Below are 26,412 nucleotides of genomic sequence, written 5' to 3' on the forward strand. Positions count from 1 at the left end.
TGGTAAAACCAACAACTGCTGATGATGGCCAGGATTACATTATCCAAATCAACAAGCCGGCAGAGGACCTGCTTCACACGCGATTCGGCAGGATGGCTTGGGGAGTTGGTAGCGTGCACCTTCGCCTCAAAAAGCGCAACCCGGCAGACGACAATCACAACACGCTCGCTGCGGGGGAGGTGGAAAAGGATCTCGGCATAGAAGCGATCCTGGAAGCCTCCCTCAATATACAGGAAGTGGAGAAGGGCGACTTGGAGGTAGTATCCAACCCCGAGGAGGTACTGAGGCTAGATGCTGAAAGTCCTTCAGATAAACCTCCACAAAAGTAAAAACGCCTCAGCCGAGCTCCTGCTCAACATAGAGGGAGTCGGCTACGATGTGGCTCTAGTCCAGGAACCATGGATAGCGTCGGGCAACATAGTCTCCGGTCTAAAGTCACAAAACTACAACACATACATCCCGATTGTAAAAAATAAGGTAAGAACAGCGATGTTGGTCAAAAAAAGTATATGTTCTTATATTGATCATAATCTCTCTTCAGACGATCTGACAGTGGTGGCGCTGGAGGGCTGCAAGGATGAGACGCTACTCTTTGGGTCCTGCTATATGCCACATGATGAGGAAGCACCACAAGCGGAACTTCGGAAGCTGGTAGAAACAGCTGCCAGAAAGAAGCATGCTCTGGTGGTAGGAACGGACGCAAACGCACATCACACGGTCTGGGGAAGTGCAGACATAAACGACCGAGGTGAGTCACTATTTACCTATATTCTTCAAAGTAGTCTAGAAATAGCTAATAGAGGTGAGGAACCAACATATGTGGGACCAACCTCGAAGAATGTACTCGATTTAACACTCTACACAAGCAGGCATGTTATGGTTCAGGAATGGGAAGTATTGAGTAGGCCCTCATTCTCTGATCACAGATACATAAGCTTTCAGGTGATATTTCGCTCAAAAAACAAGCTTACATCCTTTAGAAATCCTAAGAATACGAACTGGGACTTGTATAGGGATATACTATCAAAAACACCAATAATACCCCGGAAATACAAGACAAACATCGCGCTTGAGAAAGGGGTTGAATTGTTTACAACTACGCTTGTTAAAGCCTTTAAAAGATCCTGCCCTCCAACACGTAATAGACGCAAGGTGAAGCCTCCTTGGTGGAACAGGGAATTAGGAGCACAAAGGCGTAGGGTACATGAATTCTATAGGTTAGCAAAAGTGGCTGACGATGAGTTCTGTTGGAAAGAGTATAAGGATCTGCTAAAAGTATACAAGAAAGAGATACGTAAAGCCAAGAGAGAATCTTGGAAAGACTTCTGTAGCAGTATGGAAGGCACTAACGATGTGGCTAGACTTAGGAAACTGTTATCCAAGAATCCGTCTATGCCAAGAACAATACGAAAAACTAACGGGGAGTGGACTGACAGCTGTGAGGACTCTCTAGAAGACCTAGTCAGTACACACTTTCCAGGGTGTGCGGACACTGCAGATCTCGAACCTAGAGGAGATATTGTGCACGAAATCCCGACGAACGTAATTACAAACAACAAAATAGAATGGGCTATACAAAGTTTCGACCCATACAAATCGCCAGGACTGGATGGAATCTTCCCGGCCATGCTCCAAAAGGTAAGCCATCTTGTGGTACCATGGTTAAGAACGATATTCAGGGGATGCCTGAGGTTCAGCTACGTTCCTGTATTGTGGAGAGAGGCGAGGGTTGTGTTTATTCCAAAAGCGGGAAAAAGCAACCCTCTTTACTCAAAGGAGTACAGGCCCATTAGTCTGACCTCATCTCTCCTGAAAACGTTAGAGAAGATTTTAGACACATACATTAGAGACACAATTGCGCCGGACGAATTATCCAAGGCGCAGCATGCCTACACTAAAGGCAGATCCACTGAAACTGCACTTCACTCACTTATACTAAACATAGAAAAGGCGTTAGAATATAAGGAGTATGCTCTAGGATTATTTCTAGATATATCAGGAGCCTTTAACAACGTGACAAAAGATGCTATTTTAAACAGCATTGAGTCTCTTAATGTGCAACCCACGGTTTATCTATGGATAAGGCAGCTATTAGCTAGCAGAAAGATAAAAGCGGAGTGGAACGATGCGAGCGTCACCAAATATGCATGTAGAGGTACTCCGCAAGGTGGGGTACTATCACCGCTATTATGGTTACTTGTAGCAAATGAAATTCTTAAGAAACTTGACGGAGGGGCACCTAAACTAGTGGCTTATGCCGATGACATAGCTATAGTAGTTACGGGAAAGTACCTGGACACCATCAGTAATGTGATGAACAACACTCTTAAAACGATACACCAATGGACATCCCGCGCAGGGCTAGGGATAAACGCCGGAAAAACGGACATGGTACTGTTTACCAGGAAGTACAAAGTTCCGGCGTGGAACCTACCGAAGCTGGACAATAACGAACTACTTCTCAAAGACTATGCGAGGTACCTCGGAGTAATACTGGACAGCAAATTGCTGTGGAAGCACAACGTTGAGGAGAGGGTGAAGAAGGCCAGTAATGCATTGTACGCATGTAAAAGAATGCTGGGCGTTACTTGGGGTCTATCACTCTCTCTGATGCATTGGTGCTACACAGCAGTAGTCAGACCGATATTGCTGTATGGAACCTTAGTATGGTGGACTGCGACAAAAAAACTGACATACTTAATGCCGCTAGAAAGGATTCAACGCCTCGCTGCTCTGTGCATAACAGGAGCGATGAAGACCACCCCAACGGCTGCACTGGAGAAGATCCTCAGCATGCCACCTATTGACCTCATGGCGGAAAACCTGGCAGCGAAATCCGCGAGGAGGCTAATGGCTGCGGGGGTATTCACCTGCAGAACCTTCGGTCACAGCTTAATAGGAAAGTGGAGCTCAGGTGGCACGGACTACATGACTCCGTACTTTAATTGGGAGAGAAGGTTTCGCACTACAATTGAAGAGGAGGGATGGCACAAAGGCATGAAGCCTGGCCATAGAACTTTTCACATCTATACAGACGGCTCGAAAACTCCAGACGGAGTGGGAGCAGGTATTTACTGCTCAAAACTAGGAATAAGGCAGCCTATCAAGCTGCCAGACCACAGCAGTATTTTCCAAGCGGAAGTTGTTGCTGTGGGGAAGGCCGCGGAGCTAGCCTACACTAGAACAAGAAAGAACTCAACAATTAATATATACGTGGATAGTCAAGCAGCAATAAGAGCAATAAGCTCATATTGTATTAAGTCCAAAAATGTTCGACGGAGCAGGGAGGCCATAGAAAGGCTAGCCGGAAACAATAGGCTGCATATCTACTGGGTACCTGGTCACAAAGGCATTATGGGGAACGAAATAGTAGATGAGATAGCAAAAAGTGCTGTGAGGCTACCATTTGATCAAGAGAACGACATACCAAAACCGCTAAACACAATATACAACGAAATGGACGACCACATGAAAAGGCAAATGGAAGCTAGGTGGACTAACTTGACCACATGTAAAACAGCAAAAGTCATGTGTAGAACGAACGACAAAAAACTGACTCCATTCGTACTTACGCTCTCGCGAAAGGAATGCAGAACTATCATAGGTATGCTAACAGGCCACAATCTACTGGCTGCATATGCGTACAAGATAGGGATTGCTAACACGGACAAATGCAGGAAATGCACAGAGGATGTTGAGGAGACTTTAGAACACCTTCTGTGTGCTTGTCCGGCATTACTAAAAACGCGACTAAAATGCCTGGGAGCCCCACTGTTTGAGGGTCTGGAAGACGTCTCTAAAGCGGAGCTCCCTGCCCTACTTAGATTCGCTAAAAGCGCTGACATCCTACATGATGTCTACTTCAGGTATTCATAGAGGTCGGTCTCCATCTGGTATCGCTAGGGACCAAAAGGTCTATGCGCGGCTTATTGCCAACCAGGCTAACCTAACCTAACCTTTATAGAATTCTCGATCCAATGTTCGTAAGTCCTAATATATAGTGTATCTCCTATCAATATCTCCATTCTTCAATGCCATTCACCAATTTCGCGTGTTGATAGCACCACATCCTTCTGCTATTGAAAGCGAATTTTTATGAATTCCCAGTCAGTAATTCAAGTGAGAAATTCACCTTCTGTTCTATATATTCGATTTCTTCAAACTCAGTTTCAGTTTTTAGGCACTACTTGGTATAAACTGATTTCTGTGCTAGACTTACTAAATATTCTTCAAATATTTAAATCTCAAGTGAATAAAATATGCTTGCGTCAGCATTATTATCGGCAGATCACGCGTGACTACTGTCAAACTAAATACATAATTTTTTAGTATTCATTCGAATTTCGTCCTGGTTAGACTTACGTCTCAACAACGTTTACAAATCGTACAATAGTATTACGAAAATCGAGGCTCTGTTCAAAGTGTTGATCGCCCGGCCTGGCCAACTTATACTGTACAGTGATGAGGCAAATTTTTGGTTTAATGGTTAGTAAGCAAAATTGTGAGATTTGGGCTGGAGATCAACCCGAAGTCATTCAAGAACAGCCATCATTTTCAACCCATTTTTCTTCAAAGACGAGGGTGGCGCTCATGTACCATAACAGTGAATGGCGAAAGCTATCGCGCTATGATAAACAACTTTTTGATACCGGAATATGAGGCCCGTGATCTCCGCAATTCGTAGTAGCAGACACAAGTTGCAGACGCTTTAGTCAAATAAAAGTATGTATAAATGTGTGGCGTTTGCATATACATATTTATGTGTACACCTATAGATGTGTATATGCGTTTCTGCTTCAGATGCGCGACAGGGTGTACTCATTACTTATTAGTAATAAGTTATTACCTACTAAGTAGGTATACATATAGCGCAATGCCAAACCGCAAGCGGCCCCCATCCATCCAACGACGTGTCTCGAGGCGTCGCGGTGCTTCTTCAAATACGCGAACAAATAAAGCAAAGTGCAGGGAGTCGCTGTTTCGCTTTTCACCTTCTTTCGCTTACACTCTCATTTTTTGCCTCAAATAAAAGTTCAGCCAAGCATATATTAGGTGCACAACTAAGTTATCACTGTTTTTTGATGAAAATACAACTTTAGTCTGAAAAAATGGTTACAAGTGAATCATTGAAAGTATTGCCCATCGTTGGATACTACTTTTTCCCATCTTTCTGGAAGATCTCGTATACCGTCGCGGTAAAACTCTTCATCTTTTGAGGCTATCCACGGATCAAGCCATTTTTTGATGTCTTCATATGAATGGAACTGCTGGAACTGGTGATAATCGGACCGCACAATATCTGGAGAATATGGCGAGTGGGGTAGGATTTCCCATTTCAGTGTTTCCAGGTAGATTTTAACGGGTTGGCAACGTGAAGCCGAGCGTTGTCATGCTGTAGAATCATTTTTTCATGCCTCCCCGCGTATTGCGGCTGCTTCTCGCGCAGTGCTTGGCTCAATCGCATCAATTGAAGTCGATACTGATCCCCAGTGATGGTTTCGCTTGGTTTTAACAGTTCATAATAAATAACATCAACTTGGTCCCACCAAATATATAGCATGACCTTCGCAGCGTGAATATTCGGCCGAGGCGAAGTCATAAGGAACCCAAGTCCCCTGTTTCTGAATCATTCCCAAAACATGCAATCGCTTGGAAATGGATTGGCGGGTAACTCCTAATACTGAAGTAAGTTCTTCTTGCGTTTTACACGGATCCTCATTGAGCAATGCCTCCAATTCAGCGTCTTCGAAGGTTTTTGGTCTTCCTTCATGCGGACGGTCGTCAACATTAAAATCACCGTCTTTGAAGTGACGGAACCAATCTCGGCACGTTGTTTCACTTAAAGCAGGATCTCCATAAACTTTTTGTAGCTCTCGATGCGCTTTAGCCGCCGTTTTCTTCGAATGAAAGAGGAAAATCAACACTTCCCACAAATGACGATTATTCGACACACACTCAGTCATTTTCACAAAACCAAAAGTATATGATACCAAAACAAAATCACTAATGTATCGAAGCAATTTGCTTATCATATGTCTAAGCTTGGTTTATGACGTTTAGGTTATGTTAGAATCGACTGGCACACACTGTTGGCGACATCTATTGACAACCAGCGGGAGCTGCTCTCCTAATAGTATCAGCCAAAGAATTTCAGATATGAGTGCTACAGTTAGCCCGGGGGTGTATAGAAAGGACCGGTCGTTTGCGCAGTTGGCCCCCAAGCACTTGTATCGATGCTTTGGTTTGATGTATGGACATTTAGAGCTTATTAACATTTGAAAATACGATTGTAATTTATTGATCACAGATGATGACGACCATAACGATGGCAACAACCGTGACAATGGGTCGATGGGTGGCTAGTTATCTAAAACTTTGAATCGGCTACATTGGGATATTTGTAGGTATAAGTGCATACTCGTACACATATGCAAATGCAAATACACATACACTGTCTCTGCCAATAGCATTGACGTTGGCATTGTTAATATGACTTATGGATACATAACTACATACTGGTTATTTTTTTTCAGATTTCAGATTTTCATGTTGGTGCCGTTGGCGTTGATGTAGGTGTCGGCAGCCACAACTTGTTACCAGCAATTCATCTGAATTCTAATTAGCACATGAAATTACTTTGCATGTGATTTATGCAGTAAATGAGTTCAATCATTCCTTTGTCTGAATGCGACCAATAAGGAAGCGGCCAACAATAACTTATTAGCGTATCCAATAAAAGTTTGAAATTAAATACGCATTGGGTTAAAACTCGCTATACATTAGTTTGGAAAAAAGAAATCCATTATTTTTGTTTAAAATTGTATCGCAAATGATTTAAGCATTAATTAAAGCTTTTGGGCGGGGCCACGACTACTAACATGCCGGTCAACTTCGATTATTTCTGTGATTTTATCGACATTTTCTTTTACATCAAAAATGCCTGAACGGAATCTACGAAACCAAAACTGCACGTAATCAGCTATTAGATTATCGGCACCATAAACATCATTCACATGTGCTTGCATTTTCGACTTTATTTTCCCTTTGCTGACTTCCATTATTAACACCTTGAACTCACAACTCAATGGAACAAACAAAAAACAGCAAGCGATTTTTTAGTGTGAAATATATCCTTGAAAACGACCATAAACTTTAAATTGTTTGATCGAAACTACGAGAAATCGATCACTACAGCCATCCACCGAGAAAACAATAGATTTCTAAAGAGAATTCAGCCACGGACTTTCTTCTTTCTTCTCTTTTACCACCAATTTGCAGATATTTTTATCTTACAAAAAATCAACTAGTCACGAATCTATAGACATTGCATGGAAATATATGGCCAAATAGAGTGCTTTACTCCAATAATTTCGCACTAACTCCTGTGTACCTCTTACATGTATCATAAATAAAAAATAAATAAATAATTGGCGCGTACACTTCTGTTAGGTGCTTGGCCGAGCTCCTCCTCCTATTTGTGGTGTGCGTGTTGATGTTGTTCCACAAATGGAGGGACCTACAGTTTCAAGCCGACTCCAAACGGCAGATATTTTTATGAGGAGTTTTTTCATGGCAGAAATACACTCGGAGGTTTGCCATTGCCTGTATCGTACTTTGGCAATAATACTTTAAGGGGTTACATACGTCCACAAATCGATTTTTTTTTTTCGATATTTCGAAAATATAGTATCTTAAAAATACACTGTGAAATTTTCATGCGGAAATTCCACAGCCCCTCAACCAGGCAAAGAGCGGTCCGCGCGCTCCTGTATCCCAAATTTTAAACTCGTTTTTCTCCAAACTACTTTTTCTGGCACGGTCTGCATGATAATTCATACAGTTTTTTGATGTGTTTTTTTGTTTTTAATATTCGAATATGTTTTCTCTATAGCTTTATTGATATTTTTATAATCATTATTAAAGTGTGACATTTATGACGTAAAAAGCAATCTTTATTTAAAAAGCCGTAAATTGCAAAATTTTTCGAAATTCAAAAATCCGGCTCGATAGACTATAACTATAACTTTATTTTAGAAGAATTTTTTTACTTCTTACAGATTCATCCACATTTCAAGGAGAAATGATGCCGACCGTGGAACAACTTTTTTTTCATTGTACTTTGGGTCACGTAATTTTTTATGTACTAATTTTTATAAAGAAAAATTAAAGTGCACTTTTTATGAAGTTTAAGTACTCATAAACAATGTATACATTTTTTTATATTTATTTTTATTGTTATCCCTTCATTTTTGGCGCTGCTGGACGTATGTAACCTCTTAATAAGAACACAATATTAAACAGGATGTCCGGTAGCGGATGATAAACAATTCTTTGAAGACCGAAATTGAAGGCATGAGCTTGGGGGATTTTTGAAGGATAGCGCACCACGCTACATAGCCCATATCACAATTGATTTTTTGCGCGAGTTGATATCGCTTTCACGATATGAGAAAAAAGAAATATCTTTTTTTATATTTTAACGCCGAAGTGCGTGTTTATTTTCGATATTCTTAAGCTAAATACACACCAGGCAACCGTTGAAGCAACGGTTGCAGCAACGTGTTGCCTTTGTTTAAGAAACACGTTGCGACAGTTGCTTCAATCTCAGTATTGTGTATAACTGTGGTGCAGGAAAGGTACAAGCGGAAGATACGTAAAATTAATTTTTTTAAATGATCGACGAAATGCGTAAAATTACTTCTCTTATTATAATTGACGAACTTTTGTACGAAAATGAGGAAGAAGAGATGCAACAAAAGAAGAGAAAAAAAATCTGGTCCAAAAATTGGCTTTTAAAAAAATCGAATTTTCGAACGAGAGGCTGCTGAAAGAACTGAAGGAAAATGAGTCAGCGGACTATAAAAATTACATGAGGATGGACGAAGCCCTGTTTAGAAAATTGTTGGACTTCGTAAAGGCCAAAATAACGAAACAAAATACCATAATGAGAGAGGCAATATCAGCAGAAATTAGACTGGCAATAACTTTGCGGTATCTTGCAACAGGAACCGCTTTTGCGGACTTGAAATTTTTATCAATTTTATTGTATAATTTTTTAATTGTTCGTATGCTTTTTTTCTAAAATTTTTATTTTTATATTTTTCACTACTTATATCCCACAGCTTTCTCAAATTTTTATATTCGTTAATAAAATTATATTAACATAATTTTCATTAGTTTCAATTGCCATTTTTTCCTTTTTCACTTTATTTTACTCCGCACGAACCTTCTTCTTTGCTTGTGTTCAACGAACTGAACGAGTAAAAGCAGTAAACAATGATACACACGAGGCAACGGTTGCAGCAACCTATCCCAAAAATCAAATTTATTTGATATTTCAGGCAAGGGTTGCAGCAACACGAAAATCATTTGGCAACACAGCTACACACGAGGCAACGGTTGCTTCAACATGGCCGAGTTGCTGCAACGGTTGCCTGGTGTGTATTTAGCTTTAAGACTAACTTGTTACAGAAATCTTACTGCTATTTATCTATACTAATATTATAAAGAGGAAAACTTTGTTTGTTTGGTTGTAATGAATAGGCTCAAAAACTACTGGACCGATTTTAAAAATTCTTTCACCATTGGAAAGCTACATCATCCACGAGTAACATGGATTATATTTTATTTTGGAAATAGGGCTCGAGATATAGGTCAAAACGTGGACCCGGGTAACCTTTGGTTGTGTATGTACAATATGGGTATCTAATGAAAGCTGTTGGTGAATGCTTTAGTACAGAGTATTTTTCATGCCGCTCCGTGACTGGGGTCTCGAGATATAGGTCAAAATGTGGACCTGGATAACCTTTGGTTGTGTATGTACAATATGGGTATCAAATGAAAGCTGTTGATAAGTGCTTTAATACGGGGTAATTTTCATACCTATTGATGACTAGGGTCTCGAAATATATTCCAAAACGTGGACCCGCCGTGTCTTTGAACCGAATTAAACCAAACTTACACACATTGTGAAGTAGGTATTGAAGATGATTTCCGTATAGTTTGAATACCTATTGGTAGATAGGGTGTCGAGATATAGGTCAAAACGTGGACCCGGGTAACCTTCGGATGTGTATGTACAATATGGGTATCAAATGGAAGCTGTTGGTGAATGCTTTAGTTCAGAGTATTTCCATCCGCTCCGTGACTAGGGTCTCGAGATAGAGACCAAAACGTGGACCCTAGAATGTGTTTGTACAATATGGATATCAAATGAAAGCTGTTGATAAGTGCTTTAATAAGGGGTAACTTTCATACCTATTGATGACTAGGGTCTCGAAATATATGCCAAAACGTGGACCCGCCGTGTCTTTGAACCGAATTAAACCAAACTTACACATATTGTTAAGTAGGTATTGAAGATGATTTCCCTACAGTTTGAATACCTATTGTTAGATAGGGTCTCGAGATATAGGTCAAAACGTGGACCCGGGTAACCTTCGGATGTGTATGTACAATATGGGTATCAAATGGAAGATCTTGGCGAATGCTTTAGTTCAGAGTATTTTTCATACCGCTCCGTGACTAGGGTCTCGAGATAGAGACCAAAACGTGGACCCTAGAATGTGTTTGTGCAATATGGATATCAAATTGAAAGCTGTTGGTGAATGCTTTAGTACAGAGTATTTTTCATGCCGCTCCCTGACTGGGGTCGCGAGATATAGGTCAAAACGTGGACCCGGGTAACCTTTGGTTGTGTATATACAATATGGGTATCAAATTAAAGCTGTTGATAAGTGCTTTAATACGGGGTAATTTTCATACCTATTGATGACTAGGGTCTGGAAATATATGCCAAAACGTGGACCCGCCGTGTCTTTGCACCGAATCAAACCAAACTTACACACATTGTTCAGTAAGTATTGAAAATGGGTTTCGTAAAGTTTGGTTGTAATTCGGAGCAGTGGCAACGGGTACAGCGTTCTTTTGAACCAGCCATAATGTCGCTTACTTTTTTAACGCTTGGGGCGGAACTGAACTGTCAAATTGACAGTGTGAGTTACAATGTGTCAATATTTCTTTCTGATTTGGATGCCATAAGGAAAAAACGTAAGTGCAACATGTAAAAATTGTTTGTGAATTTTTTTGGAGTGGATTTTGGAACAGTGAATAATTTCTTACGAAATTTGAGAATTTAATGTGAAATCCGAATGAAATTATGTGTTCGTGGAATAAAAAATTTTCGTTTTTTTTTTGAAAAATATAAATGGATAATGGTTAAAAAAGCTCCAATGCTTAATAAAACATATAAATTGAAACGAAAAATTCATGGATGATCAGGAAAAAAGACGATTGTTTATTCATATGCGTTGATTTGAAATTTAAAAACAATCTTCTTTTTTCCTGATTTTCAATTTATATACAAAAACAAATAGAAAAACAAAAAATATTGTTTATGCCAAAGCGCTTGAATAACGAATAAAGAAATAAATAATGGACAACTATAGTCGAAAGTGCTGATCGAACGAATTTTCATTTGGTATTATGGTGCTCATTCGTTGAAGAATAGGACTATTGTGAATATCGATCGCTCGGCGCATTTACAATAGATAATTTTTCTCAGCTGATACAGCAAATCAAAATAAAAGAAAAACCGATTGTGTTGAAATTCTTTGCTAACAACAATTTTAAAAGTTAAAAAAAGTATTTTTTGTGAAAATGAGTAGAACGGAGTTGTGGTTCGACGATTCATCGCTCGATGAAAGATTAGTGGAACTAGCTAGATGTAGAAAACAGCTGAAGGGCGCATCCAACCCCCTGGAAATGGCTTCCACTGAGTAAGTTTAGTATTTTCAAAATGTGTTGACGTACTTAATATTTCAGAAATTTCCTTACAGTTTTTTAAAGAACTTTAGATTATCTAAAGAGGCGTTTATAAACCTACTGTCCAGTACAGAAAACCAGTTGCAGCAGTGCACCCGAGCCAAGAGCTCTTCACAATTCTCCAAAAAAAGCAACACAAATTATTAATGTGTGTGCAGCTTTGCACAACATTTGCTTGTTTTATAATGTTCAACTTCCGGATGAAGAGTTATCCGATGAGACCCTCAACGATGATGCTGAAGATATTGAAGTGGAGCCAAATAACGGAGAAGCAGAAAAGATAAGAAATGAAATTCTTAGAATATTATAGAAAAATCTAAAAAGTATTAAATAGAAACCTTTACGCCACAGTTTCTGTTTTATTTTTGTTATAAATTTTCTTTATTCAATTATTCGTTATTCGAAAAAAATATGTATTTCAGTTCTTCTACGTATTTCAGCCCATACCTACCAAGGGAAAATAAAAATGTATTTCTATAAACATCACATAAAAAAAACCATTATTAATTTAATCCATTTTGCTGCCACTCTAACTGTAAATTCCTCCCATTTTTTTGCTACTTGTACTTTGGTGGAAATCCCTTTTGCGAATTGTGTATTCTCTTCCATTAATGCAACTAGCCTTTCTAATTGCTTTTTGGTACTCACGACTTTCGACCTGCATAATATTAACAAAATTAGTATATATTTATTATTTGGTTACTATAAAACAATAAATAATAGCAAACAACTTACATTTTAACAAGTTTTCCCACAATACGCTACACAATCGAAAGCAAAATTGCATTCGACTCTAAATTCGGTATACAACGAAAATTTCGACAGTGTTGCACCGCTCATAATACCAAATTGACATTCGATTTTCGATCTTCGACAACCAACGAATATCGAAGATCGAATGCAACTCATAATAGGGGCCAATATTAAAATCATATATTTTCTGTTCTAAACCATATCTATTCTATTTTAGTGTGCCCAGCGAAGGGGGCCGGGTTTGCTAGTATAAGTTAAGGCATGATACCCAAGCCTACGAAAGCAACAGCATTTCTTTGCAAAACCTCGCACACCCTACCGCTCCTTCTATCACCCTAGTGCTGACATCTAAGCTCAGTCGATGCAGCCCAACACCAACAAGCATGATGATCACTACCTGCGCTCACCTTAGCAACAGCATGCCGGGACTCTCGCCTGGCTTCACAAAACAACCCGCTGCATAACAACAAACAGTGATCACTGCTTGCGCTTGGCTTGGCAACAGGATGTTAGGCAGGCAGACCAAAACACAACAGTTGTTGTCTGGCCCAACTAACCACCGACTGCATAGCAACACCACATGCGTGAGCCTAGCATGCAGAGCAACTGCATGACAACAGCTTGATCAATGCATTGCGCCTGCCCTAGCAGCGTCGCGTTGGGTAGGTTGCCCATAACACAACGGTGCTTGCCTGCTCTAGTAATCCAACGATTGCATAGCAACGTATGGTTGACATGCTTGGTAGGCAGGCCAGCGGTACCACTTGTCATGCGCATGCAACAACACAATTGTGTTGCTAGCGGTAGAGTCCAAGCGTCCTTTTTCGCGCAACAACACTTACAGGTGATCGCGAGGGTATAAAAGGCGGTATCATTGCCTGCCGAGTTCAATTCAGTTCAGTTCTTGATACGCGGTAGTTCTTGATACGCGGCAGTTCTTGTTACGCTGCAGAGTCAACTTAAGTAATAAAGTCAACTTAATAAATAAAGTTATGTATTTAATTAAAACAAAGTGTTGTTAAAGTTAAATAATAAAGTTAATAAATACTATTTAATTGAAACAAAATGTTGTTTTATTTTATAAGCAATATAACTTGCTTAACTGGCGCCCAACTAAAGTAGAATCCAGTGTCCTGTGAAAAAATAAATATCCTCTTAAAGAAAGGATAGTGACTGGTTAAAACCATAATCTAAACAAAAAAAAATCTTTTTTAAATGTGTTAAAAGAAAGGATAATAAAAACTATGGAAAAAGAAAAATAAAAAACTGATAAGTGCTTAAATAAAACTAAATTGAAGTGCTAGAAATAAAAGCAAAAAACTAATATCCTTTAAAAAAAAAAAAAGCACAGAAAAAAATTTTGACTAAATTTGAACCTGCTTGAAAAAACAAAAAAACTTTCCTCAAGTGATGGGAACAGATGCGAGTGCTTGAAAAATATTACAAAAACACAACAAAAAACAGTATTCAGAAACGAAGGCAAAAATATTATAAATGATAAATGCGATACCCAAACAGCAAACAATGACAGATGTTGAAGCAAAAAATAGCAGCAAAAACAAATCAAATTAAATAAAAATCACAGCAAGACGAAGCGGTAAAAGGAAGGCAAGAAAATATTATACAAATCAGCGTTATTGTGAAGCGATTGCCGGTAATTGTGTGAAAACTCAAAGCTAAGAAAATAATTCTGTAATTCTCCCAACTACGGGGAACTGATGAGTAAGTATTATATTAAGAAAATATAAAAATAAGAGGAAAAATAGGAGGAAAAAGTAAAAATTAAAATAAAATTAAAAATAAAAATATAAATAAAAAATAAAACTTGCAAATACATACATACACGCATACGTTTACTAAGAGACAAAGTAATGGAAATAAGTAAAAACAAATAAAAAAATATTTACATGTAATTTTTGTGCACTCATGAGAATGAAAACTCACTAGAACTCACAAACATCAGAGCAGATAGAAAGTACAGTTTAAAGGAAAACACCACTCAACAAAATCTTGGCTATCAGAAGTCTAGTAAGTATTGTAATTAAAAAAAAAAAACATAATTAGAGTAGGTCGTTTGCTTAAAAAAAAAATATTTTGTATTATTGAAAATAAAATTATAAATAATAAATAAACATTAAAAATGGATAGAACTGCAGTGGCTAGTCTGTTAGAGTCGACAGTAGAAGTGGTTGAGCAGAATTTTAGGGAACAATTAGCAGAGCTAAAACGAGAGTTTCAAAGTATTTTACCCAAAAAAATAGAAGTTCTTAAGCCCGTTACTATTGTCCAAGGTGTGCAAAGTACTCACACGGACCTTAATTTGATAAAGTCTACCGGAATTTAGGGGTAAAATTTCAGAATACCCAGCTTGGAGAGAAGCAGCTAGGTTCGCGATAAGCTATTATACCGAGGGCTCAGAGCCATATTATATTGCCATGGGTATTTTGCGTAACAAAATAACCTCAGCAGCTAATGAAAATCTTAGCGCTTTTAACACACCATTAAACTTTAAAGCTATTGTAAGTAAATTAGATCAACTTTATGCAGATAAACGACCACTCCACATATTAGAGAACCAACTAAACACCCTCAGGCAGGGAAAAATGTCTATTAATCAATATTATGATGCAGTTGATAGGCAACTAACATTGATTTTAAATAAAAATATAATGACCTATAGCAGCAATGAGCAACTCGTTCATGCATTTAATGCTAAGGCTAGGGAAAATGCTTTAAGAGTTTTCATTTCTGGTCTTAAACGCCCACTCTGCGATACCCTTTTTTCAGCGAACCCGCCGGATCTTCCCAGTGCACTTGCTGCAGCGCAGGAGCTGCAACATAATCGCGAAAGGTATGAGTTTGCACATACATATGCCTCAGGCATATTGCCACAAGCTTTCCAGAGCGCTCCATTGTTTAACACTGTGCCGCAACCGAATCGAGCTAACAGTCCAGCGCAATATCCTGTCCCTATGGAAGTAGATCGGGGAACCTCTCTACTTAGACAAATCCCCCAAACTCGAACCAATCACTCCCACCGATTCAACCGTCAACAAATATTCCAACAGGGAAATAGTTCTAATTTCCCAAATCCTTATCAGCAGCGGTCACGGCAACAAGCCAATAATTTTTTCCAACCACAACAACAGTATAGGATACCTCATACTAATTACACCCCCACTCAAACACCCTTGCAACGAATATGAGGACCCTTTTTTAAACGAACCACCGTACTCCGAAATGGGAGACACCGAGTTACCAGATGAGGTCAATTTTTTAGGCTAAGGTCGAACTTGCCCTTTATTACCCGAACCTTACCAAATGGACAAGTTCTTAAAATTTTAATAGATACAGGAACATCAAAAAATTACATTAAAAGACATAGTTTTTTGAAAGGTATAACTCAAATAAAATATCCCTTTCAACTAAGATCCATAAATGGTGTGAATAAAATCTCTGAGAAATGCAAAGTAAATATTTTAGGATCTACTGCTACTTTTTTTATACTTCCACAACTAGATACTTTCGATGGAATCATTGGGTATGATTTGTTGAAAGGTATCGAGGCAAAAATTGACACTAAGGTTGGTCTCATTTTCCACAAAAACGGAAAAGAGAAGCTTAACTTTTTTCAGTGCCAACAAGTTAACACGGCCCAAACTAAACCAATTGTTGTACCCTGTAGTATCGAAGAATTAAAGCAACGTAATTTTAATGCATTTGCAAATCCCGATAGAGCTCTCCCATATAATACAAATGTTATAGCAACAATAGACACATTAATTGATAGGCCAATTTACTCAAGAAGCTACCCATACCCAATATCAGTAGGAAATTTTGTTAATAGTGAAATAGAATCTCTGCTTAAAGACGGCATAATAAGAAAGTCCTATTCACCCTACAACTCACCTATCCATGTAGTCTCAAAGAAAGGTTTAGATGACGACGGAAATCCAAATTTAAGAATGGTTATCGATTTCCGGAAGCTAAACGAGCATACTACTTCCGACAAATATCCCATTCCCGATACCACAGTGATACTTTCAAATTTAGGCAAGTCCAAACTATTCACAACTCTAGACCTTAAGTCCGGGTTTCACCAAATTTGTCTTCTAGAGAAAGATAGGTGCAAAACTGCATTCAGCGTAAACAACGGCAAATATGAGTTTTGTCGTTTGCCCTTTGGCTTAAAAAATGCACCAAGCATATTTCAAAGAGCAATCGATGATATATTGCGCGACGACATCGGGAAAATATGTCACGTTTACGTTGATGATATCATCATTTTTTCACCTGATGAAAAGTCACATTTTAAGCACGTTGACTCTATATTGAAAAAAATTGAGCAAGCAGGAATGCGGGTATCGTTAGAAAAATCGAAATTTTTTAAAAGTGAGGTCGAGTTTTTAGGTTTCACAGTCTCTCATAAAGGAATCCAAACATGTCCTAGCAAAGTAGAAGCTATCCTTAGTTACCAACAGCCAAAGTCGTTAAGATCTTTGCGGTCCTTTTTGGGTCTTTCCGGTTATTACCGTAGATTTATTAAGGACTATGCGCATATTTCAAAACCTCTCACGAAATATTTAAGAGGCGACAATGGCCACGTTAGCAGTCGTCAGTCCAAAAAAGTGAATATTTCCCTTGATGATGAAGCAGTCAAGGCCTTCAATAAATTAAAATCTATTCTGGCTTCGGAAGATGTCCTTCTTCAACATCCAGACTACTCTAAGCCATTTGAGATAACAACGGACGCCTCATCCGTAGCCCTAGGAGCCGTACTTTCCCAAAACGGCAAACCCATAACCATGATATCTCGCACGTTGTCTAAGGCTGAAGAGAATTATGCTACAAACGAACGCGAACTCTTAGCGATAGTTTGGGCATTCCAAAAGTTAAGACATTACCTATACGGTATTAAAAATATACATATTTTCACTGATCATCAGCCCCTTACATTCGCTATGTCAGATAAAAATCCAAATTCCAAAATTAAAAGATGGACTGCATTCATAAATTCTTTCGCACCGAAATATTTTTACAAACCCGGCAAAGAAAACAAAGTAGCTGACGCACTTTCTCGACAATATATTCACAACCTTGATGACTCAGATGATACTGCTCATAGTATAATTTCCCTTTCGAATACAATTAAAACCATTAAAAATCCTGTAAACCAATTTAAAGCTCAATTAGTCCTATTACCATCCGAATTTAACAGCAAATCTACCAAAAATTTATTTCAAAAACTACTTAGGCATACCGTACATTTCAAAACTGCGGAGTATCTTTTACAAACTATCCGGGAAAAAGTCAACCCAAATGTAGTTAATGGAATCTGTTGCGACCTCGAAACCTTAGCTAGAGTTCAGTCTCTTCTCTTGTCCAATTTCCCAGGAGTAAGATTTATCCATACGGAAAAATTGGTAATAGACCTAATAAAAAGAGAAGATCAAATTGAAGCTGCTACTATGGAGCATAACAGAGCCCATCGTTCAATCCTAGAGAACTATAAGCAGTTGATATCCGAATATTTTTTCCCAGATATTAAGAAAACTTTAACAACAATAGCTAAAAATTGTAAAACATGCTTGGAAAATAAATATAATAGACACCCATCAAAAACCAATATAGGGCAAACACCAATTCCAGAATATCCCGGTCAGATCCTCCATGTGGATATATTCTCTGTTGAGAAATTTCACTTTTTTACCTGCATAGACAAATTTGCCATTACCATTCCAATTGAATCCAGATCAACGAATGATATCAAAACCGCTTTATTAATAGTTCTAAATAAGTTCAAAAAAACTAAAACAATTGTGTCGGACAATGAAAAATCCCTTCAGTCTAACACAATATCTAATATGTTAAAATATCATTTTAATATTGAGCAATTTTTCATACCAGCCTTACACAGTAACAGTAATGGCCAAATCGAAAGAGCGCATTCAACGCTTACAGAAATCGCTAGATGCATAAAAGCCGAACAAAATATTACAGATACCCAAGAACTAATTCTACTTGCCACATATAAATATAATAACTCCATACATTCTACTGTAAATGCAAAACCTTTAGATATTATTAATCATTTTACTAAAGATCACCTTGAATCAGTAAAAGCAGCACTTACTGCTGCACAAGACAGTATTGTTAAAAAACCTAATAATAGTCAAAAAACCTATCAGGAAGGCGAAAAAGTATATGTTCGTCGTAATAAGCGTTTAGGAAATAAATTAAATAAGGTGTACGTTGAAAATGTCGTACAAAAAGATTTAGGTACGACTGTCTTGATAAATGGTAGAAAGGTCCATAAAGATAATTTAAGATAACTTCCGTTAATCTGTTTACTAAAGGAAAAATCCTGAAAAATATCAACGACTTCTATTGTTCGCACCAAAACTAGCTTGTTATAATTTTACCATTAAAATGTAATATCAGTTTTTTTTTTTTTTTTTAATTTTTGCCTAAATTACTTAATTCCAAAAATCAGAAAATTTCATCACATCAATGTTAAAATAAAAAAAATACGAAGGAAATAATTTAAAAAAAAGAAACGTACATATGTATACGGTAATTATAAATTCCTCATCATAATTGTTCAAAACATAAAATTGTTAAAATATAAAACTATTTAGACTTATCGTCGAAGATTAAATAAAAAATTTTTTTTGTAAATTCTACTCTTTTCGGAGAGTAAAGATTTTTCTTATTGTTAAAATTCGTAAATAAAATAAAGATGTTTAATAAGAAAAAGTCGTACATATGCATACGAAATACATAAACTCTTTAAAAAAAATTTTGTTACGATCATCTACCTGACCCAAAAATGTGGTAATTATGATAAAATAACTTTATAGTAATTATGATAAAATAACTTTGTTCAAAAAAATTATTTTGTAAAAAAAAAACCCTAAACACGAAAATTTAAACATTTCCACATATGTTTTTTTTTTTCTCTCAAACGTAATTTTATTTTATAAAACAAAAAATAACTATAAAAGCACCACGAATGTGTAAACTTTGGGTACTATAATTAAAGATCAAACTTTGAATTGCTTGAAAAAAGGAGAAGCTAATTATAGTAAAATATTGTTGTTCGAAAATAAATTATTTAGTAATAAAAAAAACCAAAAAACTAAAATTGTAACATTTTCATTTATGCTTTTTTCTCAAAATTAATTTTTTCTATTTAGTGTAAAGCAAAAAAAAATAAGCATAAGAACAACGCGAATAAGCAAATGGAACGCATAATCTTTTTGAGAAGTTAATTAGAATTTTGAATTGTTTAGAAGAAAAAGCTAATTATAAAGCCACAACTTTTTATTTTTTTCAAGACATTTATATGAAGTATATGTTATTTAGTTGAAAAAGTTGTAATGTTAAACTCATTTTGTTATCATAAAAATTCCAAAACTATCAACCAAAAATGAAAGACTTTTTCTAATTGAAAATAAAATTGTAATTTTCCAAAAGGCCGAAAAAGGCATTACTTTACTTACAAAAATAGCCTAAGAAATAGTTGTAAGCTTTAGATTTAGCCTAACATACATATGTATTTATTATTTTGTCGGATCAGGGACGCTCCGAACTTAAGAAGGGGAGGAGTTAAGGCATGATACCCAAGCCTACGAAAGCAACAGCATTTCTTTGCAAAACCTCGCACACCCTACCGCTCCTTCTATCACCCTAGTGCTGACATCTAAGCTCAGTCGATGCAGCCCAACACCAACAAGCATGATGATCACTACCTGCGCTCACCTTAGCAACAGCATGCCGGGACTCTCGCCTGGCTTCACAAAACAACCCGCTGCATAACAACAAACAGTGATCACTGCTTGCGCTTGGCTTGGCAACAGGATGTTAGGCAGGCAGACCAAAACACAACAGTTGTTGTCTGGCCCAACTAACCACCGACTGCATAGCAACACCACATGCGTGAGCCTAGCATGCAGAGCAACTGCATGACAACAGCTTGATCAATGCATTGCGCCTGCCCTAGCAGCGTCGCGTTGGGTAGGTTGCCCATAACACAACGGTGCTTGCCTGCTCTAGTAATCCAACGATTGCATAGCAACGTATGGTTGACATGCTTGGTAGGCAGGCCAGCGGTACCACTTGTCATGCGCATGCAACAACACAATTGTGTTGCTAGCGGTAGAGTCCAAGCGTCCTTTTTCGCGCAACAACACTTACAGGTGATCGCGAGGGTATAAAAGGCGGTATCATTGCCTGCCGAGTTCAATTCAGTTCAGTTCTTGATACGCGGTAGTTCTTGATACGCGGCAGTTCTTGTTACGCTGCAGAGTCAACTTAAGTAATAAAGTCAACTTAATAAATAAAGTTATGTATTTAATTAAAACAAAGTGTTGTTAAAGTTAAATAATAAAGTTAATAAATACTATTTAATTGAAACAAAATGTTGTTTTATTTTATAAGCAATATAACTTGCTTAACTTATATACTATTTGAATGCGGCGGTTGTTATCGCATTGGGATAATTCGTTGCTGATTGTGTATAGTATTGTTTACTTTTACTTGTAGATAACTATTTGAATGTTTATGGTTTGTTGTTGTTTACTTGATAATGCATGTCTATTGACCATGGACTGAAGTGATTAGAAAAGAAGAAAGTGAGGCCATGTCGTTAACTCCCCTCCTTCTTAAGACGTAGCGTCCTCGCTATGGTGCTGCTACAAGTTGCTGTTGAAGACGGTTCATTTCGATTTCATATAATTCTTCAATTTGCCTTTGTCTGTTAAGCATCCTTCTATTTTCGTGGTATCGGCAGAGGTGTACCATACCGTAAGTGATAACTACCAAGGTTAAGAATCCCATTACTGTGAAGAACGTAAACTGTACAGGATTTTCTTCAATAGGTATCAAAAATGTTACGAGTTTTTGTATATTGCTGAATTTGTATATCGAACTTGAGGAAAGGATGCGGAGTACTTCAAGTTTTTCGTTATTTTGGTTGTGTATGATTTCCCTCAGTTGTAGTTGATGATTGTAATATGTGATATAATCGATGTTTGTGGATTCATTAAAATGTATCAATTTAGGGCCGGAGATATGCATATTGTTCCAAGTGTGCTCGTAGTCTGTCAAAATATATCCATTCTCTAAGATGCGGAGTGGAGCATTATTTTCGTGGATTGTTTCACATTGTGCTGAGTTGTCTTTTATTATTTTTATAGTACAATTGTCAGAGGGTTCTGATTTACAAATAAAGTTATTCATATAGTTTTTAGATTTAGATATTCTTTGATAATCGTTACATTTTGCGATTTTAGGGTCTAAATTAATTTTACCATGCTTATGTGCTAGAGGATATACATTAAATAAGCTACATTTAGTTTCGAGGATAGGATATTTGTATATTGTTATAATTGCTTCTTGTAGGTAACAGATATGAATATCGGCATATTCTAATATATTAATTATTGAAAGATCCAACTTTCCGTGTTTTATTAAATCGTACACATCTTTCAAATTTAATGTGCCAGAATAAAAATTATTAGTTTTTGCAGAATTTATAGTGTTCGTTATTGATTGAAGTTCATTATAAACTTCTGCTATAACAATTTTTTCGGTTATTGCTTTGGGATCGAGGGCTTCGAGTATTCTCTCGAACTGTGAATTAATTGTTCTTTGCTTATTATTATTTTCTATTAGCGTATTAAGTGTAAATTTAATTTCTACAAGGTCATCGTGGTCTGGTGTGCCAGTGATGAATTTTAACATGGAGCCAAGAAAGTTAAGTGACCTTTTGGGTCTATAAATATTTGGAATGAGTTGAGTTTTCAGGGTTTCGATTTTGTTCACTAAAATTGGAGTTTCAGGTTGGTTTTCTAAATTATATGCAGATTTCATTATTCTTTCGTATGACGCGAAAGAGAGATTAGATATGTGATACAAGAAGGCTGTGTCTTGATAAATGTAAACAGGATCTGCTTCTACTAGTACATATTTCTAATTGGCTAAATCTATTATATTATCGCAAAGTACGATAGAGAAAAGTAAGGTAAATATTATTACATACATGCCTTTACACTGATATTGTCCTTATGTATAATAACTCTTTTATTGGTCGTTATTGTATCACCGTTGTCTTTTTTGACGATATGTTTGGCGTATTTTTTTACGTTTTGTTCCTTCTATGCGTCTTTGAATATACGACGTCTCCTTCTTTGTAGTTCAGCTGTTTCTGATTGCGGTTGTGGTATCGCAAAACTCTCGCTTGGTTTTGTTGAAGACGCTCTTTGATGTCAGGATACCCCCTTTGATTGAAAAACACGTCCTCGGGTCCTTCGTTGGTTGCCGAATGGATTGTTTTGTTGTATTGTCGGACTGCTTCAAATGTCTGTTCGTCAGGTACCGAACTGTGTTGATGTGCTAAAACTTTCGCGAGTTCTATTATGGTAATGAGCGTTCGTTCAACTTGACCGTTTGTTGTCGAATGAAAGGCTGGGGTTTTGGTATGCGTTATTTGTAGTCGCTTGTATATTTGTTGTGCACATATGCCGGTAAATGTTGACTCGTTATCAGTCATTACAAACTTTGCGTTTGGGTATATTTGAGATAGTATCTCGTCAACGTATTTATATGTGTCCTTCTTTGATGGTATTTGTCTCAAATGTCAGAATTTGGAGTATTTGTCGGTTGAACTAATGTACATATTATTGCTTATAAAAAATAAATCTAAGTGTATGTATTCGCCTACCTTGTTCGGTATTGGCGCTGAACCTATTGGTTGTTTGGTGTTCATACTTATTTGTGAGGCAAATTTCGCAGTCCTGTACTTCTTTTTTACAAGCGTCACGTATGTTTGGCCAGTAGTATCTGATCGAAATTTCCCGTGCGTTATTTTAATAGTTTCTGTGAGCACGTTTGTGTGTGTCCTGTGTAATTTGTTTTTGTTGTTCGGTTTCGGTGATGTGGTCCACCAATTTTTGCGCTATTACGATCGATACAGTTGAAAATGTGTTGATAATGTCATCTTCGACGTAAAATAATATTTGCTCGTCTATTTGCAGAGCATTAGTTACCTTAGGTTTAATTATATTTTTAAGTCTGTCTAGCAATTCAGTTTTGGTGTTAAAAAAAAAAGCGTATGTCGGCTGTTAGAAAATATATTTTGCGAGGATATTTCGACGAGGTTCTGGTCTGACTGTTTTATAATAATTTGATTTCTAAAGGAGTTTAATGGTTGCTTTACTCGTTTGAGTTTTTGTGTTGGGGAACTTTGAGCTGAATGTTGGGAGTCATCAGAATTTGAAGTGTTGTTTATTTTCTGGCGGGAAAGTGCATCAGCAACAATGTTCTGATGTCCAGTTTTGTAAACAAGTTTTGCACCGTATTCTTCAATGAAATTTTTCCATTTTTTAATTTTGTATTGGGGTTTTTTTCTGATATGGAGAAGATTAAAGATTGAAAGATTGGTGATCAGTGTAAATTGTTAAATCAGCTATACCATACAAGTAATTACAGTTTCTGTAGTGACCAAACAATTGCGAGTAGAATAATTCTGTTTTGTTTGGCTGAGTGTTCGCGAATTAAATGATATGGGTTTCCGGTTTTGGTGTTGGTTAATTCGAAAGGTTTATTAAAATTGGGTTGGAAAAGTTCAACTTGGGCTTGCAGTTCCTCTTTAATTTTTTCCAGCGCTCCTGTTGTATTTAATTATGTGCCTTAAGTATTCCACAGAGTCTTGGAAAAAGTGAGATTTCTCATTAGATATCTTCATGTTGGCTTGATGAAGCGCGTTTATAATTATGCGAATGTGTTCGATATGTTCTTCAGGGGAAGAAGAATAAATGAGAAGATCATCTATATATACGTACGCGAACTTGCCGATATATGGTCTAAGGATATCGTCTATGCATCTTTGAAAAATAGAAGGAGCATTTTTCAGACCGAAAGGCATGCGAAGAAATTCGTATTTTGCTCCATTTACACTAAAGGCAGTTTTTTCCCTGTCGGACTCATTAATAAGAATCTGATGGAAGCCTGACTCTAAATCTAAAGTTGTAAATACTTTTGCATTATCTAAATTCTGTATGGTCATAGCCACATCAGTCTTCTGAAAGTTTACGACCATTCTGCGCTTAGTTTCCCTTGTTCGTCGGTACCTTTTTTAGCGACTGTCCAAATGGGAGAGTTGTACGGACTTTTGCTTGGTTGGATTATTTTATTTTTTAAAAGTTTTTTGATTTCTGTGTTAATGAAGTCATTATCCGACATAGGGTACGGATATTGCTTGGTCCAAATAGGATCTTCGGATTTCGTTCTAATGGTAGCGTGTATCGTGGTAGTATAAGGTAGCACTTCGTTTGTGACTTCATTTCTTTGCATAATTTTTTTAATTTCTGCAATATACTTTTCATTATTAACTGTATAATTTATTTTTTGTACAGATTCACTTTCTTTCTTGGCCCTATATTTATAACTGAGCTTGTACTCGAAAAGGTCGATCTCTGCTTTTATTTTTCTATGTCCCTGTTCACCCAGAAGCATATCAAATTCTTCTAATGCATCTGTTTCAAAAAATATGATATTATGTTCTAATAGTGTTGCAATTTTTTTGATTTTGTTATTGAATAACCGTGAAGGGTTTTCACTTTTACAGGTTTAATGGAAATAGACTCACCGATGTTGCATTTTGTACTTATGCAATTGTTGGTTGCTCCAGTGTCGATCATGATGTTAATTAGTTTACCTGTATCCCTGCAGTGGCGTTGCAGACACGCCAAATCGTTTATGCGCCTTAAAAAAACACTGCCTGTTTCATATTCATCATTTTCGTATTCTGGTGCAAGCGATTGAAGTTTTTCCTCGCGTATTTGGTTCACACGTTGTACCTTCTGTTGTGTGTTGTAGTTACGAGATGAAGGATTTCGGTCTCTTTTTTGAGGATCTCCTCGAAATGGATTATTTGGAGCTAATCCTTGCATTTGGCGGTCATAGCTGTTTTGTTGTGGAGCAGAATGATTCCTATTTGCGGATCTCGTGTACTGTTGTGATGGAGCTACGTTCATTGGTTCGTGCTGTTGCCTGGGTGCAGTGTGATTGTATTGCACCTGTACTTTGGGTCTGTACCTTTGTGGTATCTCGTAATATTTTCTGCCTTGGTTTTGATACTGCAATGTACTATTATATTGTCTGTGCTGATTATATTGCGGAATGTCGAACTGGGAGTTCACGTTATCGTGGTATATTGTACTTGCGATAGCGTAAGCGGTTTCTAAGTCATTTGGATTGTGGCTATATAGGGTGCCGCTGGTATATTTGCTATTCAGACCAAGAATGAATGTCCTTACAGCTTCCTTGTTCGCATATTCTTTCATAGGTGATGGATTTCCTGAGCTATCCATCTCAACTTTAGTGAGTGCAAGATTAAGTGCTTTACTGACTTCGCAATGGAACTCTGCCAAGGTTCTTTTTTCCTGCCTTATTCTCTTCATTTCTTCGAGCAACACATCCAGTAGTCTCTGGAGTGTAATCGAGATGGTCTATTATATCATAAAAATGGAATTTGGTGTCGTGGTTAATTAAAATGTCGGCTGCCTCTCCTTGAATTTTCGAATGCATAATAGAGAGTGCCGGGTAGTAAGTGGGTGTAGTAGAGTAATTTTTTATATTTTCCATGTGTGTCCAGGCACGTTTTCTCCATGACCGATATTGGTTCTTATCGCCTGGGAATATGGGTAACGTTTTGAAAATTTCTAGGTTAATTTGTGACTCATTGGTGATATGTTATGTACAGTCCTGGTATTGATTGGTGATTGTGATGTTAGATGTTGCGATGGAACTCAATCTATGTTGAGTTTCAGTGAG

The 26,412-nt window shown here is 37.3% G+C and overlaps 2 protein-coding genes across 2 annotated transcripts; one reads left to right on the top strand and one right to left on the bottom strand.

Moving 5' to 3' along the window:
* Positions 1 to 288: 288 nt before the first annotated feature.
* On the top strand, positions 289 to 25,107 carry LOC129242002 (uncharacterized). Its single transcript, XM_054878565.1, has 2 exons — positions 289 to 914; positions 24,993 to 25,107. Exons 1-2 carry the CDS (start codon positions 292 to 294, stop codon positions 25,105 to 25,107), a joined length of 738 nt encoding a protein of 245 aa, XP_054734540.1. The 5' UTR covers positions 289 to 291.
* Positions 25,108 to 25,139: 32 nt separating this feature from the next.
* LOC129242003 (uncharacterized) lies at positions 25,140 to 26,039 on the bottom strand. The gene has a single exon (XM_054878566.1). It carries the CDS (start codon positions 26,037 to 26,039, stop codon positions 25,140 to 25,142), a length of 900 nt encoding a protein of 299 aa, XP_054734541.1.
* Between the last annotated feature and the right edge of the window lie 373 nt (positions 26,040 to 26,412).

The sequence above is a fragment of the Anastrepha obliqua genome, chromosome 3 (assembly GCF_027943255.1).
Source record: "Anastrepha obliqua isolate idAnaObli1 chromosome 3, idAnaObli1_1.0, whole genome shotgun sequence".
Taxonomy (NCBI): Eukaryota; Metazoa; Arthropoda; class Insecta; order Diptera; family Tephritidae; genus Anastrepha; species Anastrepha obliqua.